A 26,120-nucleotide genomic window follows, 5' to 3' on the forward strand; every position below is an offset into this window, starting at 1 on the left:
AATGTAAGTACAATGTTTTAACAGTGGTAACCATAAGTTAGCCATGGTTCTTGCTAACCATAGTTTAACCATGGTATTTGTAGTAAAACTGTTGTACAAACGGTAATGAATATGCCAAATAATAAAAGTTATGATACTTGGTTACTACTCTTACAATACTAAAACAAAGATTAATTTTTGTAAGTGTAACTTCAAGAACAACGGTACAGAATTCAAGTGAGCTAAGATTTCCAATGTTTATTGAACAAAAAACACATTGCTAATACTTGTATCACTTATATCACTAGCAATTAAATGCTAATTACAGTTGTACATATGACTCATGTTAGTTTTAGAATATGTTCAACATTACTCTATTGTTAGTAATATAAGATATAACATATTATTACTATATTGTCCTTATATTTGGGACAATACAGTAATACAGGTTTATACTATACATGACATTTTTGGAGTTAGGATTATTTAAGTGAGTAATTATGTTGTGCTTTCTGTGATAGTGTCACCTTTGCAAATTTTGTTTGTGGTGAAGACTCCAACAACCTCCTCCAGCTAGTGAAAACCATCAGCACAAAGGGTCTGAATGCACAGGCCTACATACAGAGGGCAGAGCTGCTGAGTGAAATATTCAACCCTGTCCAACTGAAGGCTGGTGCTCTCCAAATCGATACACAGTGCCACATCTCCACTATCATTGAAAAATCAATGACAAAACATTCATGTGTTCACGTCACAAAGCAGGGCTCCTCACAGTACTGCAGTCTCAGCACACAAACAACAAGGCAAATACCATTTGTTTGTACTTTTGTTGCTGTACTACAGGCTTCTGGCATTGCTCATCTTCAGACTGCAGTGGAAGAAGGCCTTAACCTTCTGGAGTCCCCCTGCCTCAGGCCAGTCCAAAGTCCATCACAGTGTCCCTCTGCATTCAAGACAGACTCTACATCAGGACAAGAGCTCTGTGCAGGGAAAGTGTCTCACAGTTACAGTCTGGGAGAACTTCTGTGGATTGACACTGACCTGGGAAGTAATTCCATAGAATTTCCATTGAGTGAATTTCCCCCCAATCTGATGCTCCAGGGAGAGAGACTTACTTTAAGGGCAGTCATCGCTTTCAAAGGAGGCTTAACGCAGGCTAGTCTTGGACCTTATGTAGCCTACTGCAGGAGGTCTCCATGAGTCTGGGAGATGTATGATGACCTGAGAAGTGGAGTGACAGGAGTGTCAGAAAAAAACAAAATCTGCCCACATGCAGTGTTATACACAAAGGATTGACTGCACTGTTTAAATTTAATCTCAAGTATTTTGTTGTATGCCACACACCCTTGTTTTCCTACTCCTGTTTGGAGAAGCTGTTTCTGCTCTTCTGGAAGTCAGGCTCGATGGAGTGGATTATTCTGTGTGGCAGTTTTGGTTTGAAGACAGACATGGCCTGTCAGTGGTTTTAAGTGTTTAAGTTTTTAAAGGTCCATTATTTGTGTTAATGGATGTTAAGATGTTAGTTCACTTTAATTCAGTTTCACAAGTAAAATAATTTTGGCTTAATTCATTGAGTCATGAGGCACATGTCTACATACATGCATATAATACACATACAAAGCTTATGTATGTATAAGCACAGAGATACAGCAAACATATTGTATGACATACTATTGTTATTAACATAATGACATACAGTAGCAAGTAAAAACATTTACCTTGGAGTTGGTATTACAGTCCACACTTCTTGTGAGCCGCTGTGTCTGGTATAAGTTGGAAACACACAGTCGATCGGTAACTTAACTAAATTTGGATCCGTTTGGATCTTACCTTGTTACTTCAACTGTACTAAGAAAAACGTCATCACCAAAAATGTAATGTCTAATATTTTAAAAACCGAGGCAGCACAAACGAAAATTTTTACAGCACAAACCAGCACAAACGAAGCACAAACGATTGAGACTATTTCGGGTGAGTTTGGAGCATGTGGGGGGGCTGAGTGACCGGAGAATGACCTTTAAATAAATCTTTTATATCTAAAAAACCAAAACAGCACAAACGAAAATTTTTACAGCACAAACCAGCACAAACGAAGCACAAACGATTGAGACTATTTTTGCGAAATTTTGCGTTGGGTGGGGGGCCAACTTCACGGAGGTAGAAAACCTCAATACAGTCTTTTTCTGAAACCAGACCACATTTACTATGTTTTAAAAGCATTTTAAATGCCATGAACTAACCATTAACTCTGTATTAGTCAGCTAATTATTGTAGCTCTAAAGTAGTTTATTGAATCTCTCACATTCACAGTAGCATTTTTTTGTATTTTTCAATCCTAAAATAATTCTTAGGGATATTATTAATCAGCTCATGTGGTGTCTCTTTTACATCATGATCTTCCTGGACAGTAGCAGTGATGTCGTTTGCTACTAGTCTGATGTTGCTGACTGAACTTTCACAAAACAAAAAAAAAGAAAAAGAAACTTCTAATCCTGATCCATTGACACAACCATCAGACTTTTAGTTATAGTAATGTAAAGCCCCAATGCTATGTTTCATATTTAGTATTACTGCTGTGGTTTACTCTTGTAAAGTTTACTATGTGATTATTTATACAGCAGCACCAACAGAGAAGCAGAGATAGTTTCACTGAGAAAATGAAGAATCCCCCACACTCCAAAAACCCACACTTTAATCCACAATTACAACATGTCTCGGTCTAATGCGGACGATCTGCACAGCTCCGTAGTCTGTACACTGTTAGCTTGCTAATCATTGCATTGGTTGACACATATATGTGCATTGACGTATTAACGTCCAACGCCACCACGCTCTATAACGTAGGCTAAAACGGCTGATGAGCAGCAAACATTGTCGTCTACGAAATTTGCCCCGTGCACAACTGTAAACAGTCATTGACAAATATCAACACACAAAAATACGGTAGTTAAATGTTAGTCACGACCCCTTATTTTAAAAAGGAGTAGTAGAAATTATTTTTAATGGTTTGTAATTTCAGCGGCAAGGTCACTCCCCTATACGTTACACACACACACACGTCACACAACAAACCATAATTTTATCTTGACAAACAAGCAAAACGAATTTTTATCTTTTTTAAAAATAAACCTGACTGTTGGTAAGTTGTCACAGAAAACTTATCTTTAAAAAACCCCTTACTGTTGATGAGGCGTTATAGGAAACGTCAACTAAGGGAGGCACCCTTTATTATTAATTTCATATCAGATTATAGATCTTATCAGCAAAATGAACCAGTTATATACTACTGGCATAAAGTAAAGAATGTGCTCCCTTAAAATGTTTAAAGTTAAGGGTTCTTTAAGAAAGAATTACTATTGAAGCATAACAGGTCACATGGCCAGGTTGAGTTGTACACGGGACCGTTGCATTATGGGTTGAACTAATATGGATACAGAGAAACACTAATGGTATGCTGTTAGGTAAATTCTTTTAACAAATAGACTCAGAGGACGAACTTCGGTCAGATTATATAGAAGTTTTACTTTCAAGCAGTAACAGTCACACTGCACCTTGGTACAGCATGAGGATCACTGGCTGCTTGCAGCCCAACACATCAGTTTTCATGGAAACACAAAAGGGAGACATCTGGGCCCTTATCAAATAGTCAAGGTCAGAGCAAACTGTGCTCACTGAGAGCAACAATTATATTTCTACAGTACACAATAGGCCCCATTCAGAAGGGTTTCAGTTCTACTAAAGTAAAGTGGATCAGGTCACAGGAGGGTCAACATTTGAATTTCTCTAACATATGCAGAGCCTAAAAAAGATTTCCTTGCACGGTCTAAGAGGGCGCACACGGTAATTCGTCTTTAAATCTGTTATTTTTGTTGTTTTATATCAGCTTTTTGTAAATGATGATGTTATGTGTAAATAGTCATTGGATTGGAATGTCACTGGATTTGTCGCATGTGTTCGTTTGTGTATCAGTGGACATTTACTTGTAGTTATCATAGAGAAAGAGACAAATAACAGCAAAAGGACATATGTACGAAGCGTGGCTATCATTTCATTCGACCAATGCAGCTACAACAATTTTTGTTTAGAAAGGGGATATGCAGGAAGGTGTGTCTGAGCACGCATAGTCATGTGATTTACCTGAGAAGACAAAAGACGCGCTCAACGACCCGCACAAAGAACCGCATAATGAGCCTTCCAGTCAGTGTGGCTCAGAGGGAACAATACAACACAATACAATACAATGCGGATCCAAACGGTCGTCATTTGAGTCGTGTTTTTAGGACACAGTAAACTATTCATCGCTGTGTGGAACATACAAAGAGCTTCTTCACTTGCGTAACGTGCCATCATCCAAACGCACAGAAAAAGTCAATTCTATGATGAAGTTTGACGTTTTATGTCATTTCTCGGGGGCGTGTACATAATTACCTGGCTCACCTGAGATTATTTCCATATGAACAGTGTGCTCAGTGTGAGGTGGAATCACATTAGCTATAATGAGGTGAGACAGGAGAAAACACACCGCTCCTTACTTTCATACAGATTAAATAAAGAGATTATTTGTTTTCAACTTGAATTGTTTCATTTAAAAGAAGACATTTCAAGTTCGGTGGCTCAAAACTACTTGCAGCTGAATTCTAATAAAACAGAAATAGTTGTTACTGGCCCACAACATATAACCAAATATGTTCTGCCTTGTACAGACTCTCTCTTACATAACCCAACATCCGCTGCAAAAATCTTGGTGTTTGGTTTGATTCTAAACTAAACTTTGAGCGCCATGTCACAAAGACTGTCCAGACATGTTTTTATCACCTCAGAAATATCTCCAAAATACAATAAATTTTATCATTTAAGAATACGGAGGTGATTTTACATGCTTTTATTTCTTCACGCCTTGACTATTGCAACAGTCTATTCACCTGCCTGTGCCATAAATCGATTAACCGGCTCCAGGTTGTCCAGAACTCAGCTGCAAGACTCTTGACTGGAAAAAGTAGAATTGACCATATCACTCCTGTTTTATCTTCCTTGCACTGGCTCCCGGTACATTTTAGGACCATATGTGGGAACGTGCTGAGCGGCAAGAATGTGTTGAGTAACTAACCGACAAAAAGGGTGTGGACAAGAGTTTCAGTTGAGAAGAGCGTAACCCAGACTATATAACCACTGTGCGTGTCCTTGTTTTCAGTTCTGTGGCTGCATGCACTAGAAATAGTGCCACAGACTCCAGATACTGTATATCTGACTGTGTTTGCTCATGTAATCTGTTTTGCTGTGGAAACAATAAAAGTATAGAATCTTCAATAGGCTACTGACTGATCTCTTCTCACAAACCAACTCGGCAGGACACAGGTGGAGTTCATGTCCCAACAGCACTCATTGGGAACAATTTTTCTCCTGTGCTCATTTTCCAACAACTGAACACGCCAACAGTGATTGGTATTGAAATGAAGTCACAACAGTGAGATGTGCCCTCCTCCTAATGTGCGTTTAAGAGACAGACAGCGAAACTCTTTATAGTTCCTCGGTAACCAGAGCAGCGGTAGAAAACCCAGACGCACATATCCAGATGTATTGAGAGACAAAAACACACAGACACACATATTAAGACATTAACAAATGTCACTGACAAACATTCAGCCACACACACCATCGCACACACTCGTGGACACATGCAGACCAGCAAAGCTACCAAAGCTGAGGTGTGGGATTTTGTAAACGGCTGCAGAGGGCACATTTCTGAGGCCACAGTGACACAGGCACATACAGACACACACAAATGCAGGAAGGCCGCAGCAGCAGGCATTTCTACAGCATTTGCATCTTTAAGTTTAAAACTCCCATTGGAAAACAATGGTGGATCTCAGTCATCGCCACGGCAGCAGCGTGGAAAATAGAGCATGGGTCTGATTGTCTTTTTTGATCGGGATGCCCTAATGGATTTCTAAGCCAAATTTGGTGCAGTTCTGACAAACTAAATTTTGGCTCTCCATTCAAGTATTTTTGCAAATGTTCAAATTGTTATACAGGGGGCGCTATTGCACCTACTGTGATTTTGTTTAATCACATGGGTTCAGGCCGGCGGGGACTACAATTCATCAATTGGTCAGATTCAAATCCGACAATGCGTGTGCGATTTATCATAACTCAAAGATGCGTAAAACGAACATCAACTGGACTGGTCCGCCAGAGGAAAACCGTAAATATTAATTACGAAGTTTGGAAACTTTAGCTGCCCCTCTCATATAGATGAGGTCTTTTGAAGTCGTTGATGAAACCTATAAAATCCTCACGCCAATAGTCCCTGCGCCGTGACCTTCGCCCGCTGCTCGGGCCTAATGAACACCAACCATTGACCTACGGTGCTGCTAACGTCGGCTAGCCAACAGCTAGCTAAACGTCACGTGTTTTACTCGAACGACGTGCTAACCTCGGCTAAAAGCACAAACAGCGCTAATAAACACGAAGACAACAGACAGAGGAAATGTTCACCTACTTATTCTGTGAGTCGACTCCCCCGAAAAACGTGTTTTATCCTCTTTAAGCGTAAACGTGTTAGATTTTACCCAAACACACGAGGGCAGTTCTTCTTCTTCGCTTGTTTATTGGCGGTTTGCTCGTCGGACGAAGAATAAGAATAAGAAAAACCTTTATTTGTCCCACAATGGGGAAACTGCATTGTTGCAACAGTAAGTACAAAAACACAGCAGAGAGCCAGAAGTAACAAGATGTGAGATAAATAGGAAATTAAAAATATTTAGAAAGTACTAAGTGGAATAGAACTATGAATCTACAAAGACTATAAGTGTGTACAATATGTGTCTATGGGTATGTGCAGTATATGGACATCACTGGATATATAAAGAAATACCAGGTAAAGTGACCACAGTATATTGCACTGATGTGATTTACATTATACTACACTATTGTACATGATCACTGCAGATGGATGACACACGTACAGTTAGCAGTGATCATTGTAGAGTCTGACAGCAGCAGGAAGGAAAGACCTGTGGAATCTGTCCTTCACACAGTGAGGGTGGATCAGTCTGTCACTGAAGCTGCTCTCCAGGGCAGACAGGACGTCCTGCAGGGGGTGAGACTCGTGGTCCAGCATCGATGTCAGCTTAGCCAGGACCCTTCTGTCCCCCACCTCCCTCACTGAGTCCAGAGGACAGCCCTGGACAGAGTTGGACTTCTTGATGACCTTGTCCAGCTTCTTCCTTTCCCTCTCCGTGATGCTGCTGCTCCAGCAGACCACACCGTACAGGATGGCTGATGCCACCACAGAGTCATAGAAGGTCCTCAGGAGTGCCCCCTTCACCCCAAAAGACCACAGTCTCCTCAGGAGGCAGAGTCGGCTCTGGCCCTTCCTGTACAGTGCATCTGTGTTATGAGTCCACTCCAGTTTGTTGTTCAGATGAACACCCAGGTACTTATAAGAGTCCACTCTCTCAATGACCATTCCCTGGATGTTCACTGACGAGGGGAGAGTAGACCAACATCTGCGGAAATCCATCACCATCTCCTTGGTCTTCCCTGTGTTGATAAGGAGGTGGTTCTGCTGACAGAGGTGGCCCAGGACCAGTCTCTCCAGTGTCTTCATCAGATGGGATGTGAGAGCCACCGGCCTGAAGCTGTTGATGTCTTTAGCGTGCGGTGTCTTGGGCACTGGTACCACACAGGAAGTCTCAGAGCTGTGGTACCACACTCAGCTCTGGTTGAAGACATGCTCCATAACTCCACACAGTTCATCTGCACAGGACTTAAGGAGCCTGGAGCTGATGCCACCTGGTCCAGCTACCTTCCTAGCCTAGATCCTCCTCAGTTCACTTCTCACCTGGGCTGGTGTGAGGGACAAGGGTGGGCAGGGGGGCAGTGTGCTTGGGGGGGCATGGAGCTGTGAAGTGGTGGGCTGATGGGGTGGGCCTGAGGTGTGAAAGGCTGAGGGAGTGAGGCATTGTCCAGGTGCCAGGGTGCCAGCTGCGTGGGGGGAGGAGAGAGTGATTGATCAAACCTAAGGAAACCTAAGGCGCGTTACCGCCACCTGCAGACCGGAGTGAGGACTGTTGACATATTACTGCACCGTGTTTTTTCTATGGAAACTCTCATTGGAGCCTGTTGCTTTATGGACTGACGGGACATGTTGTCTAGTTTCATCCATTTAACTTAAACTGTGTCATTTAACCTGCTTTCAGTCCAGTTGTTACAGTTTCTTTCCTCCCAGGACCCACTGACACCCAACCATTTTTAATTTCACAACATTCCCACTGTTCTCGCCAAATTTTGTAAATATAAAGTAAGGGTTTTCAAACCAGTGGTTAGCAGTGTTGCCTCACATCAAGAAGGTTCCTGGTTTGAAACCCATCAGGGGCCTTTCTGTGTGGAGTCTGCATGTTCTCCCTGTGCTTGTGTGGGTTTTCTCCAGGTCCTCTGGTTTCCTCCCACAGTCCAAAAACATGTATGTCAGGTTGATTGGTGACTCTAAATTGCCCATAGGAGTGAGTGTGAGTGTGTGAGGTTGTTGGTCTCTACGTGGCCCTGTGATGGACTGGGGACCTGTCCAGGGTGGACCCCTGCCTTTAAACAACTCTAAAGTCATAACTGTTGTCAGGTGGTTAGTGTGTGTGTGTGTGTGTGTGTGTGTGTGTGTGTGACCTCTGCCTTCAGGAACATTCAGTGCTACAACGGCCTGTGTTTTCTCCTGTTATTTATTTGGTTCTGATCTTCTCACCTCATGATGACACACATGGTCCTCGTCCCAGACAGGTGACAACCCTACAGATGATTAGACCTTCACTCTGGATGAGGAAGAACCAGCAGGAATAGTGTGTCTATATAGACCTTGTGTTAACAGCCCTTTGAATTGGTTTCAAATGAACGTGTGGAGGGAATGATGACAGTGAACTATAGCTCATGTATGAGCACTGAATTAAATTAGACTGGATAAAACAAAAGCTGGTCTAGAAGTCCTTTATTGAGAGAAGAATTATTGAGGTGATATCAGATTTACTGCAGTCACATTAACACATTTTTTATTTTTATTCTCGACCATCTGTGAAACATTCAGAGGTCGTTTACCATCCAGGATCAGGCTCTTATTAGAGACCAGACTCTGCCCAACAGGACCATTACAGCAGGTTCTGTGAAAATCTACAAGGAGCCACAATCATTTGTGAAAGCTGCTGCAGTCCAGCATCAGAAAGTCACTTACTTCAACAATTTAACTGGAATGATTAGGTCAACAAGATTTTTACTAAACTTAAACAAGCCTTGAAATATGTCACAAAGTCACATTAAGCTACATGGAATGAGCATGGACATGTTCATGGGCATGTTCATTCTCTCAGCCTGTTGTCTGGCCAACTCTCCCTGCATTATTTTATATTTTTCTATTTCCTCTTGCATTTCTCTTTCACACGCTGCCCTTAACTCATTCTGCCTGTCAGCTTTCACTTCCTTCATCAATTTTTCATACTTTTCTTCTATTTTGATCTTCATCTCCTCCACCTTTTGGTGCATTTCCTCTTCTTTTTCTTTCAGGATTCTCTGTTTCTCCTCCTCAATAGCCCTCTCTGCGCTCTGGAACATTTCAGTGGTGTAGTGGGTTCCTCCGTTGTTCTCATTGATCTTTCCAATCTTCTGGAGCAGCTCCTTGACTTGAGAACGATCCTCACACTCATTGTTGAAGACGTGGTACTGGTTGTTACATCTGTCCACGAGTTCCTGCAATTCTTCACTTCGCTCCAAGAACTCCTCAATAGGTTTCCCTTTGAGCTGGTCACCATGGGTGAAGAGAACCATGCTGTATTTGTCTGCATCCTCACCAAAGATTTTCTGAATCTTCTGCACTGTCTGCTTTTCTTCATCCGTGTATCTGCCCAGTTTGATGATGACCAGGAAGATGTGGGGTCCAGGAGAAGCATAAGAAATGCACTGAGCAATATTTCTATTGGTGTTTTCTTCAGTGATCTCGGTGTCAAACAGGCCCGGAGTGTCGATGACAGCAACCCGTTGTCCGTCCACCTCAGAGACGCCCTTTTTACAGCTTGTGGTCACAGACTTAGGGGAGAAGACTGATTCAAAGTGCTGTTTTCCCAGGATGGTGTTCCCTGTGGTGCTCTTTCCCACTCCAGTCTTCCCCACCATCACAATCCTGATCACCTCATCGTTGTATCTGGGTGGATCTGAGGGGATGGTTGAAAACATGGACACATTTTTAGAGGGAAGTGTGGCCTTTCAGGTGACAAACATCTGTAATGAAACTTGTAAATACTGAATAACTACAGGGTCCTGGCTAATAAAATGTAGGTTTGGGAAAATGACATTACATTTGTTCTCACTAAAGAGGAACAGGGAGAGAACAGCCACACTTTCACATTACAAACCACATTCATACAACAAAAGGACAATGTCAGTTACACAGTGTTTTCTACAGTGTTACCAGAATCAGCTTCATGGGAAATGACTTAAAATCAAGGAAACACTGCAGGTTCATGAAATGGTGCAGCTTAATGAACGAACCCTGCGTTTTAAATTAGGTTAAATTGATAAAAAAGAAATGAGAACATTATTATCAGATTAAAAAGAAATATATTGAACACTATATACATGCTGATGCAAAACTATGGATGAACTGGTTTAGCGAGAGAAATTTTCTGCTTTGCTTTTATGGTCTGGGCCTCACCTCAACCTATAAACGTAACGAAAGTGAAACAATTATTCTCAAAATGTTCAGGATTCAGGCAGACTGATGCCAAAACGTACTGCAATTTTCCAGTTATTGCAATAGAACAGCAACACACTGAGCTGGGTTATCAGAAGCTGACTGGACTGTGCTCAACCACCCACTTACATGTCGTTAATTCTGATGATGTTTCTCTTGGAAAACCCTGAATCATGTCAGACAATAGTTTTGCCTATTCGGCATGAGCATAAAAAATAAATTCAACTGGCCCAGTGTGATATTTCTGGCTAATCTTTTCTTTGGCTGAGGTTTTTTATTGATGTTCCTGTGCTAGTTCACACACACACACACACACACAGGTGAGTGTATAGTCATGTCAAAATATAAAAATAAAGTTTTCAGACTTACCATTTGTGGAGAGTTTGCTGGCCATATTTGCGTTAGAGAGGCGAGAGGAGATGTGTTGTTGAAGTTCAGTCTGTCTGCAGTGACTCCTCCCTGTACTTCAACTAACAACGCCCATAAAACACTGACGACATATATTGCGTCCACTGCAGTGGAGAGCAGATCTAATGAAAATGCTGGAGTGGTATTCTGCTGTTTCATCAGTCCAGACCCTCATCACAGCTAAAAACCCTTTGTATGCACAGAATCAATACTACAGATGAACCCATGCACTAGAATTGGACCATGGTCCCAGGACCGTCTGGTATAGTTGGAGACTTCATCTGAGTATCTGACACTTGGATCGAACCTTAAGATCACCTTTCTGCATTAACAGGAAGTAGTTACGATCTCTACAGGAAAATCAGGTGGTTTTGTTAGAGACAGTATCTGAAGCAATAAAATGCATTTTTCTCTTCTTACATTTCTTTCAGTTGTCAGTCTGTCTGTTCAGTCAATGGTAGAATAGTACAGATATTTATATGTGTTCACAATCATTCATTAAACTGATGCACATTTGATCCACTGGTTAATGAACAGGTTTCCTGTGTGTCTTTACTAAACGGATCCTTCACTTCATCTTTGATTCTCTAATAACTCCTGCAGTTTGATGGATGTTCTGTAATTCATTTCTCTGGTGTTGATTTTAATGCTCTTCTTGATCCAAACAGCGACTACAGCCAGTAACTTAGTTCATACCACCCTTAGATTCTTCAAATCACTCATGTTTCATAACATACCTACCCCTACCTACCTATAGAAAGATATGTTTCCAGATGTATCACCAAAAATCTTTGGCCAAATCTGAAAAGTCACAATGAACTACAATTTGTTTTGTTTCCAATGACACCAACCTCATCAATATAACATTTAAAATGTTAGTACAACAGCTGGTTTAATTTGGCCCTGCAAAGGAGGGCAGGTAACTGTTTGTCTAACATGTTGGTAATTTAGCTGCAGTCTTGACTAAATCGACTCAGTTACCAGTGAAGTTCTGCTAAAAACAGATGGAGGAGAAGCTGAACAAACCATCACTAAAAGGCTCAGGATCATCTGTATCCTGATTGTTCGTGCTCAATTTGAGGCTCTGCCACAGATCAATCTACCAAACTGGATCATATCATACTTTACCTGCAGCAGGTGAGCTTGTGATAGTCTCTGGGATGATGGCACCTCTCTATACACAGAGACTCTGATCAAGGAACAGTTTGATCCAAAACCTTTCATTTGCATAGAAAAGGCTGTGGTGTGTACACGTGGGGGTTTGTAGGTGAGAGTGGTTCTAACCCCAAAGAGAAACATGTAATATAATGTTGTACACACCCCAACACGTAAAGTGAAATCCAAACTGGGAATTACCAAAAATGGCTGTTACTGGCATCTTACATCAGTGTCACTTCCTTTCACAGAGGAATCAGGACACTGTCACTGTCAGTCTTTACTAACTGATATATGTTTAGTGAATTAGCAAACAGTGAGTTTGTATTTGTCAATGTATTTGAGTAAATATACTCAGTTACACTCTACCCCTGTAATCATACTCCTGTCAAAACACCAAACTGGACCATCTCTTACTTAAACCTCACTTATATTTAATTATATTAGGCAGTGATGAAATAACATTTAGTTCAAGTTTGCTTTCTCACATTTACAATCATTTTTTCCCCTTTTACACAGTTTAAGGACATTTTGCTCTAAAGACAACCAGAGACGATTTAAATAACTGTTAACTGTTAAATGATCAACAGTCTAATCTGAATGACACCATGTAGTTTTCACGTAGAGAGAATAAGGCACAGAAATTCAGAGGACAAGGACGAACCTGAGAAAGACACTGACTGTATTTAATATTATTCCTCAGTCAAACTGAGAAACACAAAAGCAGGCGAGTATTTTCAGCTTCCTGTCAAAGTTGATTGTTGTTGAAAGAAATTACACTCATACATTAACATGTAACGTCAATATTGTTTTTCACTCTGGTGGAGTTCTAAAGGGGAACAAGAAGGAAACGTATTCTACATTCTCCATGAATGTGATTTCTAATTTGTATGTATTTTTAAATGAGCCTTCATTCCTGATAGGTGACTGAATCTTTTCCCACATGTTTTGCAAGAATATGGTCTTTCACCTGTGTGGGTTCTTAAATGAGCCTTGAGTGCTGTCGTCTGACTGAAACTTTTCCCACAGGTGCTGCAAGAATATGGTTTCTCACCTGTGTGGGTTCTTAAATGGGCATTTAATGTTGATATCTGACTGAATGTCTTTCCACAGGTTTTACAACAGTATGGTTTTTCCCCAGTGTGGGTTCTTATATGTTTTCTCAATACTGACATGTCACTAAAAGTCTTCCCACAAGTTTTACAAGAATATGGCCTCTCACCTGTGTGGGTTCTTAAATGAGCTTTAAGTGATGCTATCTGACTGAAGCTTTTCCCACAGGTGCTGCAGGAATATGGCTTCTCACCTGTGTGGGTTTTAAAATGAATATTCAGCGTTGATCGATAACTGAATTTCTTCCCACAGGTATCACAAACATATTGTTTCTCGTCTTTGTGGGTTCTCTTGTGTATATTAAAGTCATAACTGCACCAAAAAACTTTTCCACAAGTGTCACATAAAAAAATCCCTTTCCCTGTGTGAGCATCACCTGACATGAGAGATTTGTCCACATCGTTGTTGCTGTGACTTGTGTTTTGGTGACGTCTCTTCTTTGACTTTGTCTCTGCATTTCTAGCTGATCCTGACTCCACAGGCTGACTTCCTGTCTGGTCTTGGCTCTCAGCTGCAGGAGAGCTGTGAGAGAGGAGCTGCTGGTCACTGTGTGGTTCTGCTTCACTCTGGTCACTGTCCTCATTAGTAGGAGTCCACATAAAGGTATCTGTCTCCTGCTTCACTACAAGCTGCTCTCCCTCCTGACTGCTGCACAGTTGCTCCTGTTCCTCTTTAATCTGTGGAGGCTCTGGATCCACTTGGTCCACACTGGAGTTCCTCTCCTGGTTCCAGAGCTGCTGGTCAGGGAGAACCTCCTCCTCCTTACAGACATGTTGCTGTGGGAGCTCTGGAGGGACAAAGGACACAAGGACCAGGTTACTGATGTGAGGATGGAAAAAACAGACACCTGAGCAAAGAAATACCAGTTTAGGCCTTTATCTGGTTCTACGCTGAGAACTTGTCCCTGAAAGGAAACTGAATGAATTATTTGGGTAAACCACTCCAGTTGTGAGTCTCTTATTAGAAAAGCTCAGAGAACCAAACATCCAGGCAGCAGCTTCCCACTTTTAGCTGCGGCTCATCGTCACTGTTGCTGTTTATTAACATGACAAACTGCAGGTCAAAGCAGCTGTTGGACCCGATGTTGTTTCCATCCGGTCTAACTGCTCAGTGTTTCTTTGAAGGAAACGCTAAAGCTAAAGAGAACAGCACTGACAGAAAAATAGTTAATCACTTATTTCATTAACAGCTTGAGGAGTGGTGCCAAACCAAAGCACAGGTGAAGTCTGAGCCATAATGAAGCACTACAAGGTCTAAACCACATGACGTTTACATCAACGAAGAGCCGACAGAAAACAAATGACTGAGAACACTTGAACACAACACCGCTGTCTGTCCTCAGCCACAGACTGTTTATCAGGTAAACAAAGCTCGATGACATCGCTACACAACACGTTCATGTTATTGCCTTAAAATCACATTAGCTTAGCGATGCTCCTTAACTTCCGCCTATGCCCCAATTTTTCTCCTTTACAGTGAAAGTGAATATAGACCTGGACCTGGTTCGGATCCTGTGTGGGTCCTATCCCTGAGTTCGGTTTCTGAAGGAGCCCGTGGACTTACAGACCTGTCCTGTGCAGCTTTATCTCGGGTTTCCAAACGATATCCAGCAGTCTGCGCTGACGATCGATCTCTTGCTCGTACTCGACGATAGTTTTTTCAAAGACTCCGAATATTTCTTCAGCAGCAGCAGTTAGTCGCTCGTTGACAAACTCTCTCAAACACTGAACTGAAGACATTGTTGGTTCGTTACAGCTCCGATATTTCTCTGGGATACGACTACACCATCGTCTTCTACTGACTCCACACATCCACACAGCTGACGCTGCTAGCGCCGCCTTTGTTTACTTCCGCTGGCTGTCACACCGCCAGCTTCCGGCGGGACACGACACGCAACTTTTTGTTCCGCTTTCAAATTTTGATTCTACATCTGTGTCGCTTTATTTCACAGAGAAATTAGGACATTGTTACTGTACTTCTGCATTTAGTTGATGCTTTTTAAAACTAATTACTAAATACTCATTTTGGATTCATAAGCAAGGTAGAAAAACACATAAAAGTTGCAATAATTACGTGTAAAAATCCAAAGTCAGTGAGCATAGTTTAATCTTCACTTTCAAATGCAGATTTAGACAATGAAGAACTGATGTGCAATGATTTTGGTTTTAGGGCTATTTCATTTGTTCTCACATACTAGGCGTAATAGTTTCTATGCTCTTAATATTTTTAAATGCAAAATATTAGTCAGCCAAGTTACTATAGCTGTCAAATATTTCATATCTGCCTGTTAAATGTAGGTTATATAAAACAGGTTTACATGAAAAACTTGACATTGTTTTGTGTGTTTACATGTCAAACATGTAGTTTAGCTGCAGTCTTGCCCATCTGAAGAAGAATACACACCATCAACCTTTCCAAGGAGAAGTATGTTTTGTTGAACAAACCATAAAAGGCTCAGGATCACTTGTATCCTGTTTAACTAAGGTCTCAGATGTATTTCAGACTTGGCCACCTTTTATCAAATGCTTTCAGACTGTGAACCATTTTCAACCCAATTGCTTTAGTAAATATTTATGTTCAATATGAGTCACTTCACTGATCAAACTACCGAACTGAATCATCGTCATCATCACACTTTAACTTCACCTGCAGCAGGTGAGCAGCAACATTAAAACACCTCCTGCTCGTTCTAGTCGAACACTGAAAAGACCTCTCCTTCACTATGACGGGTCCCTGCTGCTGTCAGTCCCACCTGTCTGCAGCCTTCAACAGTTTGTAGAGTCAGACTTCAGAGTGAACCTGCTGTTCTTACTTTATCACCTTACAAAGCTTTAATTAGTAAAATGAATACATGAGGTCAGAAAATCAGCATTTTGTTGCCCATGATCATTGCAGGTTTTACTACCAGTCAGTCTGATGATGCTCAGAGTTCCCCCCCTCATTCAATCCATCCACTTGGGAACATCAGTCTGAATAATCAGCACGGAAGGAAATATTTTTACTATCCTGTGACAGAGGTTTGTTTTATTTATAGAGCACCTTTTAAAAAATCATTAAGTGCATTTTTTCTAACTTTTGTTTGGGATTCGTCTCTAACCCTGGAGACAATAATAACCAATTAATCCAATCACAAAATCATTACAACTATAGAATGAAAGGGCATAACCTTGACAAATGATAGAGCCTAGTTGGCAAAGTAACAACACAGGTGACTTCTTTAACATCAGAGTTCACAATCCATTCATATAACTGAGGCCAAGTATAAAAATAGTCTAAAACTATTAATGGAAGAGATCAGTCACCTACATTTGCTGGAACTATGCAGTCACTGTAAAACAAAGAATATTTTTAGACCAGTATGGCTGCTCCCCAGGGAAGATACAGCCAAGGGTAGGTACCTCAGTTGCTGGGTGCAAGATTAGACAATGGTCCGTCACTCTCCTGCTGCACCGAAAACACTGGCTTCTCCAGAACCTTCCAGCACCATAGACCAGTTACCAAGCTGAGTGGGAGAAGCTGGTTTGACCAACCAACAATTTAGATTTTATATATTTTGCCATAAATGACAGGCACTAGAAAAAAGTACTAGGAAAACAAACTAAAAAGCCTGATAGGCGTAAAAAAAAAATTATATATATATATATATATAGATTCTTTCAAAAAAGCTTTTCACAATAGATGAAACTGTATCAATAGATGTAACTGCAGGCAGAGCTCATGGCTGATGATGACCTGCATGAATTCTGATGTGTATTTTTAAATCCGACATCCGATAGAATCTTTTCCCACAGGTGCTGCAGGTGTACGGCTTCTCACCTGTGTGGATCCTTACATGCTTTTTCAGTGATGAATTGTCACTAAATGTTTTCCCACAGGTCGTGCAGGGGTATGGCTTCTCACCTGTGTGACTTCTCAGGTGGATTTTTAAGACACTATTGCTCCTAAAACATTTCATACATATTTCACAAGAATATGGCTTCTCTCCTGTGTGGACTCTCATATGGCTTTTCAATTGTGACATTTCTCGAAAACTTTTCCTGCAGGTGCTGCAGATGTACGGCTTCTCACCTGTGTGGATTTTCATATGCTTCCTCAAAGTTGACATGTCACTGAAACTTTTCTTGCAGGTGGTGCAGGGATATGGTTTCTCTCCTGTGTGACTTCTGAGGTGAATTTTCAAAACACTACTGCTTCTGAAAACCTTCCTGCATACTTCACAACAATATGACTTTGCAGCTGTGTGGACTCTCATATGCCTTTTCAATTGTGACACATGGCAAAAGCTTTTCCTACAGGTGCTGCAGGTGTAAGGCCTTTCACCTGTGTGGGTTTTTAAGTGGATTTTAAAAATACTACTAAATTTGAAACCTTTTCTACATATTTCACAAAAATATGGCTTCTCACCTGTGTGGGTTATCATGTGAAGCCTCAGTGATGACGTATAACTAAACTTTTCCCCACAGGTGTTGCAGGGATACGGCTTCTCACCTGTGTGGGTTCTCATGTGTGTTTTTAATGATGATTTCTCTCTAAATGTTTTACCACATGTCTCACAAGGATAAGGCTTCTCACCCGTGTGGATTCTGACATGATTTTTAAGTACCGTTACAGTACTAAACCTTTTCCCACAAGTGCTGCAAACATGAGGCTTCTCACCTGTGTGAACTCTCATATGTGTATCCAACGTGGATTTATACTTAAAGGTTTTTCCACAAGTGTCACATAAAAAAGTCCTTTTCCCTGTGTGAGCATCACCTGACATGAGAGATTTGTCCACATCGTTGTTGCTGTGACTTGTGTTTTGGTGACGTCTCTTCTTTGACTTTGTCTCTGCATTTCTAGCTGATCCTGACTCCACAGGCTGACTTCCTCTCTGGTCTTGGCTCTCAGCTGCAGGAGAGCTGTGAGAGAGGAGCTGCTGATCACTGTGTGGTTCTGCTTCACTCTGGTCACTGTCCTCATTAGTAGGAGTCCACATAAAGGTATCTGTCTCCTGCTTCATTACAAGCTGCTCTCCCTCCTGACTGCTGCACAGTTGATCCTGTTCCTCTTTAAACTGTGGAGGCTCTGGATCCTCTTGGTCCAGACTGGAGTTCCTCTCCTGGTTCCAGAGCTGCTGGTCAGGGAGAACCTCCTCCTCCTTACAGACATGTTGCTGTGGGAGCTCTGGAGGGACAAAGGACACAAGGACCAGGTTACTGACGTGAGGACGGAAAAACCATGATGCTTCTTATTCACCAGTTTCTCAGTGGAATTTCCCAGTCCACCTTAAAATTGTCCTAAAATGAGCCATGGACTGAAAAGTGTCCAGATTAAATGGATCAGTTCAATTCACAGGAACTGGCTCTTTATTCTTTACAATGACTCGCTCTTTAATGGACAAATCAGCAAATGCAGCAACTTCAAATGAGTCACTGAACCATGTTCAGAATGAGCCAAATGTGAGAGTCAACCCTATGAAACTTCACTATAGTCAATGGATCAGGGAACATTTGGCTGCAAAATGAACAGTCCCAGTTTCTGCTGATTCAACGTGTTCGCTCATGTTTCTGGTTCACCCAGAAGCTTTGGAATAAGAAGCCAACGTCGTAGAAAAGCAGAAATCTGACCAAGAGTCTAATTCACGCTGAGTCTTTGTGGCTCTGCGGTATGGATCATCATATGTTTATTCAATATGTACTTAAATGGAAAGGTTTTTCCACAAGTGTCACATTTGATGGACTTTTTCTCTGTGTGAGCATCACCTGACATGAGAGATTTGTCCACATCGTTGTTGCTGTGACTTGTGACCTGCGCTGACGATCGATCTCTTGCTCGTACTCGACGATAGTTTTTTCAAAGACTCCGAATATTTCTTCAGCAGCAGCAGTTAGTCGCTCGTTGACAAACTCTCTCAAACACTGAACTGAAGACATTGTTGGTTCGTTACAGCTCCGATATTTCTCTGGGATACGACTACACCATCGTCTTCTACTGACTCCACACATCCACACAGCTGACGCTGCTAGCGCCGCCTTTGTTTACTTCCGCTGGCTGTCACACCGCCAGCTTCCGGCGGGACACGACACGCAACTTTTTGTTCCGCTTTCAAATTTTGATTCTACATCTGTGTCGCTTTATTTCACAGAGAAATTAGGACATTGTTACTGTACTTCTGCATTTAGTTGATGCTTTTTAAAACTAATTACTAAATACTCATTTTGGATTCATAAGCAAGGTAGAAAAACACATAAAAGTTGCAATAATTACGTGTAAAAATCCAAAGTCAGTGAGCATAGTTTAATCTTCACTTTCAAATGCAGATTTAGACAATGAAGAACTGATGTGCAATGATTTTGGTTTTAGGGCTATTTCATTTGTTCTCACATACTAGGCGTAATAGTTTCTATGCTCTTAATATTTTTAAATGCAAAATATTAGTCAGCCAAGTTACTATAGCTGTCAAATATTTCATATCTGCCTGTTAAATGTAGGTTATATAAAACAGGTTTACATGAAAAACTTGACATTGTTTTGTGTGTTTACATGTCAAACATGTAGTTTAGCTGCAGTCTTGCCCATCTGAAGAAGAATACACACCATCAACCTTTCCAAGGAGAAGTATGTTTTGTTGAACAAACCATAAAAGGCTCAGGATCACTTGTATCCTGTTTAACTAAGGTCTCAGATGTATTTCAGACTTGGCCACCTTTTATCAAATGCTTTCAGACTGTGAACCATTTTCAACCCAATTGCTTTAGTAAATATTTATGTTCAATATGAGTCACTTCACTGATCAAACTACCGAACTGAATCATCGTCATCATCACACTTTAACTTCACCTGCAGCAGGTGAGCAGCAACATTAAAACACCTCCTGCTCGTTCTAGTCGAACACTGAAAAGACCTCTCCTTCACTATGACGGGTCCCTGCTGCTGTCAGTCCCACCTGTCTGCAGCCTTCAACAGTTTGTAGAGTCAGACTTCAGAGTGAACCTGCTGTTCTTACTTTATCACCTTACAAAGCTTTAATTAGTAAAATGAATACATGAGGTCAGAAAATCAGCATTTTGTTGCCCATGATCATTGCAGGTTTTACTACCAGTCAGTCTGATGATGCTCAGAGTTCCCCCCCTCATTCAATCCATCCACTTGGGAACATCAGTCTGAATAATCAGCACGGAAGGAAATATTTTTACTATCCTGTGACAGAGGTTTGTTTTATTTATAGAGCACCTTTTAAAAAATCATTAAGTGCATTTTTTCTAACTTTTGTTTGGGATTCGTCTCTAACCCTGGAGACAATAATAACCAATTAATCCAATCACAAAATCATTACAACTATAGAATGAAAGGGCATAACCTTGACAAATGATAGAGCCTAGTTGGCAAAGTAACAACACAGGTGACTTCTTTAACATCAGAGTTCACAATCCATTCATATAACTGAGGCCAAGTATAAAAATAGTCTAAAACTATTAATGGAAGAGATCAGTCACCTACATTTGCTGGAACTATGCAGTCACTGTAAAACAAAGAATATTTTTAGACCAGTATGGCTGCTCCCCAGGGAAGATACAGCCAAGGGTAGGTACCTCAGTTGCTGGGTGCAAGATTAGACAATGGTCCGTCACTCTCCTGCTGCACCGAAAACACTGGCTTCTCCAGAACCTTCCAGCACCATAGACCAGTTACCAAGCTGAGTGGGAGAAGCTGGTTTGACCAACCAACAATTTAGATTTTATATATTTTGCCATAAATGACAGGCACTAGAAAAAAGTACTAGGAAAACAAACTAAAAAGCCTGATAGGCGTAAAAAAAAAATTATATATATATATATATATAGATTCTTTCAAAAAAGCTTTTCACAATAGATGAAACTGTATCAATAGATGTAACTGCAGGCAGAGCTCATGGCTGATGATGACCTGCATGAATTCTGATGTGTATTTTTAAATCCGACATCCGATAGAATCTTTTCCCACAGGTGCTGCAGGTGTACGGCTTCTCACCTGTGTGGATCCTTACATGCTTTTTCAGTGATGAATTGTCACTAAATGTTTTCCCACAGGTCGTGCAGGGGTATGGCTTCTCACCTGTGTGACTTCTCAGGTGGATTTTTAAGACACTATTGCTCCTAAAACATTTCATACATATTTCACAAGAATATGGCTTCTCTCCTGTGTGGACTCTCATATGGCTTTTCAATTGTGACATTTCTCGAAAACTTTTCCTGCAGGTGCTGCAGATGTACGGCTTCTCACCTGTGTGGATTTTCATATGCTTCCTCAAAGTTGACATGTCACTGAAACTTTTCTTGCAGGTGGTGCAGGGATATGGTTTCTCTCCTGTGTGACTTCTGAGGTGAATTTTCAAAACACTACTGCTTCTGAAAACCTTCCTGCATACTTCACAACAATATGACTTTGCAGCTGTGTGGACTCTCATATGCCTTTTCAATTGTGACACATGGCAAAAGCTTTTCCTACAGGTGCTGCAGGTGTAAGGCCTTTCACCTGTGTGGGTTTTTAAGTGGATTTTAAAAATACTACTAAATTTGAAACCTTTTCTACATATTTCACAAAAATATGGCTTCTCACCTGTGTGGGTTATCATGTGAAGCCTCAGTGATGACGTATAACTAAACTTTTCCCCACAGGTGTTGCAGGGATACGGCTTCTCACCTGTGTGGGTTCTCATGTGTGTTTTTAATGATGATTTCTCTCTAAATGTTTTACCACATGTCTCACAAGGATAAGGCTTCTCACCCGTGTGGATTCTGACATGATTTTTAAGTACCGTTACAGTACTAAACCTTTTCCCACAAGTGCTGCAAACATGAGGCTTCTCACCTGTGTGAACTCTCATATGTGTATCCAACGTGGATTTATACTTAAAGGTTTTTCCACAAGTGTCACATAAAAAAGTCCTTTTCCCTGTGTGAGCATCACCTGACATGAGAGATTTGTCCACATCGTTGTTGCTGTGACTTGTGTTTTGGTGACGTCTCTTCTTTGACTTTGTCTCTGCTTTTCTAGCTGATCCTGACTCCACAGGCTGACTTCCTCTCTGGTCTTGGCTCTCAGCTGCAGGAGAGCTGTGAGAGAGGAGCTGCTGATCACTGTGTGGTTCTGCTTCACTCTGGTCACTGTCCTCATTAGTAGGAGTCCACATAAAGGTATCTGTCTCCTGCTTCATTACAAGCTGCTCTCCCTCCTGACTGCTGCACAGTTGATCCTGTTCCTCTTTAAACTGTGGAGGCTCTGGATCCTCTTGGTCCAGACTGGAGTTCCTCTCCTGGTTCCAGAGCTGCTGGTCAGGGAGAACCTCCTCCTCCTTACAGACATGTTGCTGTGGGAGCTCTGGAGGGACAAAGGACACAAGGACCAGGTTACTGACGTGAGGACGGAAAAACCATGATGCTTCTTATTCACCAGTTTCTCAGTGGAATTTCCCAGTCCACCTTAAAATTGTCCTAAAATGAGCCATGGACTGAAAAGTGTCCAGATTAAATGGATCAGTTCAATTCACAGGAACTGGCTCTTTATTCTTTACAATGACTGGCTCTTTAATGGACAAATCAGCAAATGCAGCAACTTCAAATGAGTCACTGAACCATGTTCAGAATGAGCCAAATGTGAGAGTCAACCCTATGAAACTTCACTATAGTCAATGGATCAGGGAACATTTGGCTGCAAAATGAACAGTCCCAGTTTCTGCTGATTCAACGTGTTCGCTCATGTTTCTGGTTCACCCAGAAGCTTTGGAATAAGAAGCCAACGTCGTAGAAAAGCAGAAATCTGACCAAGAGTCTAATTCACGCTGAGTCTTTGTGGCTCTGCGGTTTCTGAAGGAGCCCGTGGACTTACAGACCTGTCCTGTGCAGCTTTATCTCGGGTTTCCAAACGATATCCAGCAGTCTGCGCTGACGATCGATCTCTTGCTCGTACTCGACGATAGTTTTTTCAAAGACTCCGAATATTTCTTCAGCAGCAGCAGTTAGTCGCTCGTTGACAAACTCTCTCAAACACTGAACTGAAGACATTGTTGGTTCGTTACAGCTCCGATATTTCTCTGGGAAACGACTACACCATCGTCTTCTACTGACTCCACACATCCACACAGCTAACGCTGCTAGCGCCGCCTTTGTTTACTTCCGCTGGCTGTCACACCGCCAGCTTCCGGCGGGACACGACACGCATCTTTTTGTTCCGTTTTCAAACGGGCCTTTACGCCACCTGTCCAGGTGGGTTCGTGTTTTCTTTCAGCTACTTCACACACTCATAGTTTAACAATGCATCATATTTTATACGATTATTATAAGACATTTGCATTAAAACCTCATCCAACAATGAAAATATAGCTGTAACAAGGCAGCGGGCTAGAAAGTGTGACACCAAATGCTAAACAAAAACATAATGGAACAATAAACAATATAAAATAAAATTACTTTAATAAAAGTATGTTCCAATTTGAGGGGGCAGCATGGTGGTTGAGTGGTTAGCACTGTTGCCTCACAGCAAGTAGGTCGTGGGTTCGCATCCTGGCCTTTCTGTGTGGAGTCTGCATGTTCTCCCTGTGCTTGTGTAGGTTTTCTCCAGGTACTCTGGTTTCCTCCCACAGTCCAAAAACATGTATGTCAGGTTGATTGGTGACTCTAAATTGCCCATAGGAGTGAGTGTGAGTGTGGCTGCGATCGAGGCTCCAGCAGATCCCCGTGACCCTGAGCCAGGAAAAGCGGGTATAGAAAATGGATAGATGTTCCAATTTTCTTATTTGTGTAATTTAATGTAAATCCATTATTGACCAACTATGTCACAGTTGTTTGGAGTATTTGTGTAATTGTACCCTGGTCCATTCAACCCCTGGAAATATACTTGAGGCTCTGCCACTGATCAAACTACCAAACTGGATCATATCATACTTTACCTGCAGCAGGTGAGCTTGAGATAGTCTCTGGGGTGATGGCACCTCTCTATACACAGAGACTCTGATCAAGGAACAGTTTGATCCAAAACCTTTCATTTGCATAGAAAAGGCTGTGGTGTGTACACGTGGGGGTTTGTAGGTGAGAGTGGTTCTAACCCCAAAGAGAAACATGTAATATAATGATGTACACACCCCAACACGTTAAGTGAAATCCAAACTGGGAATTACCAAAAATGGCTGTTACTGGTGATAAATCACTGGGACTATGCAGCAACAAACAGCAGCAGAAAAGAGAATATTGTTTATTAACTGAGTCAGGTCAATGCTACTGGAACATCAGCTGCTAGAAAAGACCATACAAATGAAGGCACATCATTTCAAACATAAGGGAACTTAAACTGACAGCATGGAGAATAACATCTTAGTCAGAAGTAACTGACTGGACTGTACAATGTAGAAAAAACAAACTGGTTAATCATGTTCTGACTAACGGTTTGCTACAAACATTATGGCTTCTGACATTTCTGGGTTCTTACATGATTTATCAAAGATGACTTTTTGCCAAAACCTTTCCCACAGAAGCTGCAGGTGTACGGCCTCTCACCTGTGTGGACCATCATATGGTATTTCAGTACTGATTTATAACTAAAGCTTTTCCCACAGGTGGTGCAGGTGTAAGGCTTCTCACCTGTGTGGATCCTCATATGCCTGCTCAGTGTCGTCCTGTCACTAAATCTTGACCCACATAAGCTGCAGGAGTACGGCTTCTCACCTGTGTGACTTCTAATGTGCATTTTTAATTGTGACATTTCTCGAAAACTTTTCTTGCAAGTGGTGCAGGGGTACGGCTTCTCACCTGTGTGGATCATCATATGTTTATTCAATATGTACTTAAATGGAAAGGTTTTTCCACAAGTGTCACATTTGATGGACTTTTTCTCTGTGTGAGCATCACCTGACATGAGAGATTTGTCCACATCGTTGTTGCTGTGACTTGTGTTTTGGTGACGTCTCTTCTTTGACTTTGTCTCTGCATTTCTAGCTGATCCTGATTCCACAGGCTGACTTCCTCTCTGGTCTTGGCTCTCAGCTGCAGGAGAGCTGTGAGAGAGGAGCTGCTGGTCACTGTGTGGTTCTGCTTCACTCTGGTCACTGTCCTCATTAGTAGGAGTCCACATAAAGGTATCGGTCTGCTGCTTCACTACAAGCTGCTCTCCCTCCTGACTGCTGCACAGTTGATCCTGTTCCTCTTTAAACTGTGGAGGCTCTGGATCCTCTTGGTCCAGGCTGGAGTTCCTCTCCTGGTTCCAGAGCTGCTGGTCAGGGAGAACCTCCTCCTCCTTACAGACATGTTGCTGTGGGAGCTCTGGAGGGACAAAGGACACAAGGACCAGGTTACTGACGTGAGGATGGAAAAATCAGACACCTGAGCAAAGAAATTAGAGTCAGTTCCTTAAATGCATGCAAAACCTCAGGACTCTGGACACTTAGCACTGACAAGATAATATATAAAATATAATATATAAGATAAAATATAATATAAAATTAAATTGCATCAACTTTTGAGCCACCTTCTTTAGGCTTAAACCTCCCAAATCAAAATCCACCAGCAATGAGCCTCTTGCTTGTGGATAAATGGACAGATCTCCAGAGTTTCTCAGCTACAGAAGCTCAGTGTCTGGGTAAAGCAAAGACTCTGACAGCGTTGCCTTTGGACTCATCACTTAATCAACAGGGAGCAAGCACTTATGATAAAAACACCAGCTAAGTGACTGGTCAGTACCATGACAGCTGCGGTACAAACAAGGTGTAGGACCCAGGCCCCTC

General features: G+C 41.6%; 2 protein-coding genes across 13 annotated transcripts in view; both read right to left on the bottom strand.

Moving 5' to 3' along the window:
- LOC113134345 (zinc finger protein 62 homolog) overlaps positions 1–26,120 on the bottom strand; it is a 757,491-nt gene that overhangs the window by 719,816 nt on the left and 11,555 nt on the right. For 6 of the 12 annotated variants that reach the window (XM_026313670.1, XM_026313675.2, XM_026313672.2 and 3 more), the window contains 4 exons: positions 25,249–25,659; positions 21,629–22,726; positions 17,453–18,550; positions 13,761–14,171 (listed from right to left, as the gene is read on the bottom strand). In XM_026313670.1, the coding sequence (XP_026169455.1) occupies positions 13,761–14,171; positions 17,453–18,550; positions 21,629–22,726; positions 25,249–25,659 (3,018 nt within the window). Of the gene's footprint in view, positions 1–11,486; positions 11,918–13,760; positions 14,172–17,452; positions 18,551–21,628; positions 22,727–23,237; positions 23,510–25,248; positions 25,660–26,120 lie in introns of those variants that run through there. The other 6 variants (XM_026313680.2, XM_026313671.1, XM_026313673.1 and 3 more) reach the window with 6 other exon arrangements.
- Positions 1,158–11,117, bottom strand: LOC113134091 (GTPase IMAP family member 4-like). Its single transcript, XM_026313321.1, has 5 exons — positions 11,078–11,117; positions 9,288–10,169; positions 7,823–7,965; positions 1,338–1,432; positions 1,158–1,200 (listed from the first exon to the last, which is right to left on the bottom strand). Exons 1-5 carry the CDS (start codon positions 11,100–11,102, stop codon positions 1,158–1,160), a joined length of 1,188 nt encoding a protein of 395 aa, XP_026169106.1. The 5' UTR covers positions 11,103–11,117.

This window comes from Mastacembelus armatus, chromosome 17 (assembly GCF_900324485.2).
Source record: "Mastacembelus armatus chromosome 17, fMasArm1.2, whole genome shotgun sequence".
Lineage (NCBI taxonomy): Eukaryota > Metazoa > Chordata > Actinopteri > Synbranchiformes > Mastacembelidae > Mastacembelus > Mastacembelus armatus.

Coding starts and splice junctions, on each gene's coding strand:
- LOC113134091 (XM_026313321.1), bottom strand. CDS start 11,102: ATGGCCAGCAAACTCTCCACAAATG. Junction 10,170..11,077: donor CAGCAAACTCTCCACAAATG/GTAAGTCTGAAA, acceptor CCATCCCCTCAG/ATCCACCCAGATACAACGAT. Junction 7,966..9,287: donor CATGTCCATGCTCATTCCAT/GTAGCTTAATGT, acceptor CCCCCCACGCAG/CTGGCACCCTGGCACCTGGA.